We start from the raw sequence: 6,863 nt of genomic DNA on the forward strand, positions 1-6,863 counted from the left end.
CATAACGCGTCACAGCGCCTCTGCTGGTCGAGTTAACGTTAAATTACTGCAGAGATGTTCTATAAAGAAGATGAATCACTCATTTAAAATACTTATTTTATCAGAATCAGAATCAGAAACAGTTTATTGCCATTGTATGTTGAACATACATTAAATACATTAAATAATTTATTAAATATATATATATATATATACACATATATATATATATGTGTATATATATATATACACATATATATATATATGTGTATATATATATATATATATATATATATATATACACATATATATATATATACACATATATATATATATACACATATATATATATATATACACACACACACACACACACACACACACACATATATATATATATATATATATATATATATATATATATATATATATATATATGTGTGTGTGTGTGTGTGTGTATATATATATATGTGTGTATATATATATATACACACATATTATATTTTGATAAAGCACTGAAAAATCGGTGTAAAAAAATAGATTAAAATCCATAAAAATGTATTGTTACATTTAATTCAAAATTATGATTATATTGTAGGGAACGACCGAATTCACGGGGCCCCTTTAAGGAAAGGGGCGTTACCCTGGTGACAGGGCGGGGTTAAAGGGTGGCAGGAAGTGAATGTGTGTGTGTTTTGTATGGATGGAAATAAACGGCCACATGGTGCAGCCAAAGGGAATACTCTCCTCCTTGTTTGTTTCCACGCACCTACATTGGTGACCCTGACGCTCCTGGACGTTTCCAGAAGTTACGATGTCGATACACGCAAGTTCGCTGAAACTACCAGAGTTTTGGGAGACGCAAGCGGCGGTGCGGTTCGCCCAAACTGAGGCACAGTTCGCCCTCAGACATTTCAGCGGACGCGACGAAATATTATTATGCCGTGGCGGCTCTCGGCAGTTCGACAGCAGGCAGAGTGGTGAGCATTCTGGAAAATCCTCCAGAGAGGGATAAGTACAATACCCTGAAAGACCGGCTGTTGAACATTTTCGGGCTTTCGGACTCTGAGCGGGCTCGCCGGTTGCTTGCTCTGAATGGCCTCGGCGACAGCAAGCCGTCGGAGCTAATGGACAAAATGTTAGCGCTGCTAGGTAAACACGAGCCGGAGTTTCTGTTTACGGAACTTTTTCTGCAGCAGCTCCCGCTGCAGGTGCGGGCCGCTTTAGCCAACACCAGGATTACCGATTGTCGGGAGTTGGCCGAGGAGGCCGATAAGTTCTTTCTGGCGGGCCAACAAACCTGCACGGCCGCGGTGAGGCCGGCCCAAGCCACGGCGGGGCCGGGGGAGACAACGATCATCGCAGCACCAGCAGCAGCGAGCCAACGGCAGGGAGCTACCGGCCTGTGCTATTACCATGCAAGGTTTGGGCCACGGGCTACAAGGTGCCGTTCACCATGCAGTTTCAGCAGGATGGGAAATGCCAGGGCCGGCGCTCAGTGACTGCCATGGGCGTCGGTTGGGAAGGCAGGCTGCTGTTCATCCGGGACGACGTTTCCGGGCGGCGCTTTCTCTGCGACACGGGGGCGCAGAGGAGCGTTGTGCCTGCATCGCGGGTGGACATGCTGACAGACGGGCAGGGCCCCCCGCTGGAAGCCACGAACGGTACCCCCATACGCACTTTTGGGACACGGTGCCTGGAGCTGTGTTTTATGGGGCAGCGTTTCAGCTGGGACTTTGTTACTGCCAAAATTGCCATTCCCCTGCTCGGCGCGGGTTCCTATGTGCTTATGGGCTATTGGTGGACGTCAAGGGCCGCCGCCTGATAAATGCTGTGACTTGTTGCTCTTACCCATGTACACTAAGTGGAGCGGGCTCTACCAGGTTGACTAACATGCTTGCAGCGGCTGATGAGTTTCTGCGTCTGCTGGCCGAGTTCCCAGACCTCTCGCAGGCCACCTTCTCCTCCTCCACGGTCAAGCATGGGGTGGAGCATCACATCTCTACCACCGGCCCACCGGTACATGCCCGGGCCCGGCGCCTAGATCCGGCAAAGCTCACCATCGCCAAGATAGAGTTTGAAAACATGGAGCGCCTGGGCATCATTCGCCGCTCCGACAGTCCATGGGCTTCACTCCTGCACATGGCCCCGAAGCCTGGGGGCGGTGGCGCCCGTGTGGAGATTATCGCCGGCTCAACGAGGCAACGATCACGGACCGCTATCCCGTTCCACATATTCAAGACTTTTCTACCCACTTGTCGGACAGTGTGGTGTTTTCGAAAGTGGACCTGGTACGAGGTTACCATCAAGTGCCCGTTCACCCGCTGGACATTCCCAAGACTGCGCTGATCACTCCGTTCGGCCTGTTTGAGTTCTTGAGGATGCCGTTTGGCCTAAAAAATGCAACACAGACGTTCCAGCGTCTAATGGACACGGTGCTGAGGGACCTGCCTTTGCTGTTCGTCTACCTGGATGGCATCCTGGTGGCCAGTTCATCAAGAGCGGAGCACAGTTCTCACCTCCGGACTCTATTTGAGTGACTCAGCCAGCACGGGTTGATCATCAACCCGGCTAAGTGCCAGTTTGGGTTGACCACCATTGACTTTCTGGGACACCGCATCACAAAGGACGGGGCGCTCCCCCTCCCGGCAAAGGTGACTAACTTTACACGCCCACGCAAGGGAATACTCGCCTCCTTGTTTGTTTCCACGCACCGACAATATCCTCTATTTCAAAAATACTTTTTGTAATATTTTGATTGAAAAATAATTCATTTGTGTCGTTTTTTGTCGAAGAGCAAAGGGAACTTTCTACCAATGAGAGAAACAGGAACACAACAGACGGGTTGACTTTCAAAATAAAAGCTTTGAAATTATCTTTTAAAAAACCTGATGGTTTGGATCCTGGAGCTCCAAACTACCCCGACTCAAGGGCCACTTATTAGCCAGAGCTTTCGAAGAAGAACCCTTTACGTGAGTCAGCATTTCTGTAGACTTTGCCTGAGAGAATTACCCACAATTCATAGCAATGTGAGGTTAAACACGAGGTAACCAGAGGGAGCATGGAGACGTAAACAAAGAAGATTAAACATTTACTGAATATACATAATTAAACAGATTTATTCATCAAAGAATCAACACAAGATGAAAGTTCATGTTAACTATTTTTACAGCTTCACATGATAAACTATTTAAATGTTGTTTACATCTTTATTTCGTGTCTCCTTCACTTTATTGAACACAGTCGTCTCACTGATTTCTATAAATTAATTAACGGTTCACTGACCAAACTTCTGAAGTGTCCTCGAGCAAGGCACTGAGGTCTGACCTTCACATGGACAGGAAGTGATGTCACAGTAGTTTGAGTTCACATTTGATGCTTCAGAGGAGTCATGCTTGCGGTTTCCCTCTGCTTCCAGTCTTCATGCTAAGCTAGGCTAACGACATCCTGGTGGCAGTAATGTACTCAGAAATCTACTCATGTTTGTATGTGTGACATTATTATTATATTATTATTATTATTGTTCATTATTTACTCACCAAAAAGCTGTTTTAAAGCTAAAATAGTCACATTTTTATGTTTCAGGTGAGAAATGAAATATTTAGATTCACAACATTTGGTCAGTTTACGTTTAGAAGTTTAGTTCTTCTCCAGAGGATGAAGACTCTGCAGGTCTAACTTTGATCTGAGCTGAGACCAAGAATCTGAACCTGAAGAACCAGAAGAAGAAAGACGTAACGTCAGAGAAGAATGTGGGGCATCGGGTGGGGTCGCCTAGGGTGGGTCTCTCAGGGTGGGTGGGTCTCCTAGAGTGGGTCTCTCAGGGTGGGTGGGTCTCCTAGGGTGGGTCTCTTAGGGTGGGTGGTTCTCCTAGGGTGGGTCTCTCAGGGTGGGTGGTTCTCCTAGGGTGGGTCTCTTAGGGTGGGTGGTTCTCCTAGGGTGGGTCTCTCAGGGTGGGTGGTTCTCCTAGGGTGGGTCTCTCAGGGTGGGTGGTTCTCCTAGGGTGGGTCTCTCAGGGTGGGTGGTTCTCCTAGGGTGGGTCTCTTAGGGTGGGTGGTTCTCCTAGGGTGGGTCTCTCAGGGTGGGTGGTTCTCCTAGGGTGGGTCTCTCAGGGTGGGTGGTTCTCCTAGGGTGGGTCTCTCAGGGTGGGTGGTTCTCCTAGGGTGGGTGGTTCTCCTAGGGTGGGTCTCTCAGGGTGGGTGGGTCTCTTAGGGTGGGTGGTTCTCCTAGGGTGGGTCTCTCAGGGTGGGTGGGTTTCTCAGGGTGGGTGGTTCTCCTAGGGTGGGTCTCTCAGGGTGGGTGGTTCTCCTAGGGTGGGTCTCTTAGGGTGGGTGGTTCTCCTAGGGTGGGTCTCTCAGGGTGGGTGGGTCTCTTAGGGTGGGTGGTTCTCCTAGGGTGGGTCTCTCAGGGTGGGTGGGTCTCTTAGGGTGGGTGGTTCTCCTAGGGTGGGTCTCTTAGGGTGGGTGGTTCTCCTAGGGTGGGTTTCTCAGGGTGGGTGGTTCTCCTAGGGTGGGTCTCTCAGGGTGGGTGGGTCTCTTAGGGTGGGTGGTTCTCCTAGGGTGGGTCTCTTAGGGTGGGTGGTTCTCCTAGGGTGGGTCTCTCAGGGTGGGTGGGTCTCTTAGGGTGGGTGGTTCTCCTAGGATGGGTCTCTCAGGTGGTTCTCCTCTGCGTCTCCTCAGACTCTCACAGTCCGCCCCTGGAGACCTCTGGTTCTGAAGGGTCCCCCTGAACTTGGTGTTTCTTCATGTGCTTGCTGAAGATCCGTGCTCCGCTTAGGTTCTTCTTGCAGATGTTGCAGAAGTACGGCCGCGTGTCTGAGTGCATGTCCACGTGGTAGCTGAGCTCCAGGGAGCGGCTGAAGCTCTTGCTGCAGAGCGGACACTGGTGTCGGACCCCCGAGTGAGTCAGCTGGTGGCTCTTTAGGGAGCTCTGCTGCTTGAAGGTCTTGAGGCAGACGGAGCAGGTGAAGGGCCGGGCGTCGGTGTGGACTCGCTGGTGTCGCCGCAGGGCGCTCGAGAAGGTGAAGCTCTTGTTGCAGTCGGTACAGGTGTAGGGCTTCTCCCCGGTGTGGATCCTCCGGTGCTCCGTCATGTGGACATGCTGGGTGAAGCTCTTCTTGCAGGTGGAGCACTGGAACGGACGCTCGCCGGAGTGGATCCTCAGGTGCTTCTTCAGCGCCGACGCCTTGAAGCAGTCTCGACTACAAACAGGACAGCAGTGCTTCCTCTTCCCGTCGCTGTCGGCCTCCACCTCTGAGCCGCCATCTTGTTCTGTCAGAGACACACGTGGGTAATTACTGAGGTAACACATCAGTTTCAACTTCCTGTCTCTGGCTAGCTAACGTTTAGCGAACAGCCGTCAGGCGGCTAACGTTTAGCTAACAGCCGCCAGCAGGCTAACGTTTAGCTAACGTTTAGCTAACAACCATCAGCAGGCTAACGTTTAGCTAACAGCCGTCAGCAGGCTAACGTTTAGCTAACAGCGTCAGGCAGCTAACGTTTAGCTAACAGCCGTCAGCAGGCTAACGTTTAGCTAACAGCGTCAGGCAGCTAACGTTTAGCTAACAGCCGTCAGCAGGCTAACATTTAGCTAACAGCTGTCAGGCAGCTAACGTTTAGCTAACAGCCACCAGCAGGCTAACATTTAGCTAACAACCATCAGCAGGCTAACGTTTAGGTATCGGGCTATTATAATACATATTATTAGGGCTGGGCAAGTTAACGTGTTATTATCGCGTTAACGCATTCATTAATTAACGCCGACAATTAATTTATCGCATTTCTTCTATTATTTAGTGGACATTTTTAACACAAGAACCGGGCAGCGAGCGGTGAACAGCTGTGTGTGTGTGTGTGTGGCGTCTTTTCCTTCTATCCGGCTGAATATCTATGATCAGAATCATTATAACTGTGTTATAACTGCTACTGTGTAAAGGAAATACTGCTGCTAACAACAACCTGATGTGTTTAAAGTGTTTACAAACCAAATGTTATTGCACTGTTGTTCAAATAGCAGCACTTTCTAAATAAAAGTGAGCAATACACTACTTTTGAATTCATTATTGAACTTTGCCATAACAATGACATTAATCGTGATTAAAAATTGTAATCGTTGCCCAGCACTCATAGATATAAATATATCGACCAGAGCAGATTCGTGTGAATGCTGCTGACCAGAGATCTGATGTTAAACAGCCGTCAATGACCAATACTAACCGCTCAGAGGCCTCCAGTCCTCTTCTTCTCCGTCAGAGTTTATCAAACCGCTCACGTCTCCTCCCTCCTCTTCTCCTCCCTCTTCCTCCTCCTCTCCTTCCTCCTCCTCCGTCTTCAGCGAGTTGTCCTGGTCACCGTGGCTAGGGTTACCACCAGGTAGAGGTCTGGTAGAAAGGTCCTCTGAGTCCTGGAAACAGAAGAAAAACAATCTCAAGTTTCCTCCTCCTCCTCTTCCTCCGATGATGATGATGACTCATGTCTTACCTTCTCGTTCACAACTTCCTGTTCATTTTCAGTCTTTATGTTGAGCCAGAACTCCTAAACAGATTTTAACATTCTTTAACATTTGTACTTTTAGTTTTTCATCACGAGATTATGATTACTAATAAACAATATCAACAAAACTAACTCACGTGACCAGTCTGAGCAGAATAAAACTAAAGTAGCTAAACTCACCTTTCCAACACAAAGCTGCTCTTTGCCCTCAGCGTGCGTCTGCAGGTGCTTCCTGAGCAGGCCGGGCCGGTTGAAGCTCTTGCTGCACAGCGAGCAGCGGTGAGGCTTCTGTCCCGTGTGGAGCCTCTCGTGGTCCCTGAAGGAGGACGCCGTGGAGAAGACCTTGTCGCAGAAGGAGCAGCGGTGGAGGTTCCCCTCCGCGTGGGTCTTCTG

General features: G+C 49.1%; 1 protein-coding gene across 2 annotated transcripts in view; it reads right to left on the reverse strand.

Moving 5' to 3' along the window:
* Positions 1–4,396: 4,396 nt before the first annotated feature.
* The window catches only part of LOC306782457 (uncharacterized protein), a 4,536-nt gene continuing 2,069 nt past the window's right edge, over positions 4,397–6,863 (reverse strand). For both annotated transcript variants that reach the window (XM_079275826.1, XM_079275825.1), the window contains exons 3-6: positions 6,651–6,863; positions 6,459–6,512; positions 6,195–6,381; positions 4,397–5,249 (exon numbers count right to left, since the gene is read on the reverse strand). The exon at positions 6,651–6,863 is cut by the window's right edge and continues 437 nt beyond it. In XM_079275826.1, coding sequence (XP_079131952.1) covers positions 4,663–5,249; positions 6,195–6,381; positions 6,459–6,512; positions 6,651–6,863 — 1,041 coding nt within the window. In that variant the 3' untranslated portion in view covers positions 4,397–4,662. The remainder of the gene's footprint in view (positions 5,250–6,194; positions 6,382–6,458; positions 6,513–6,650) is intronic.

This window comes from Melanostigma gelatinosum, assembly GCF_949748355.1.
Source record: "Melanostigma gelatinosum genome assembly, chromosome: 9".
NCBI lineage: Eukaryota > Metazoa > Chordata > Actinopteri > Perciformes > Zoarcidae > Melanostigma > Melanostigma gelatinosum.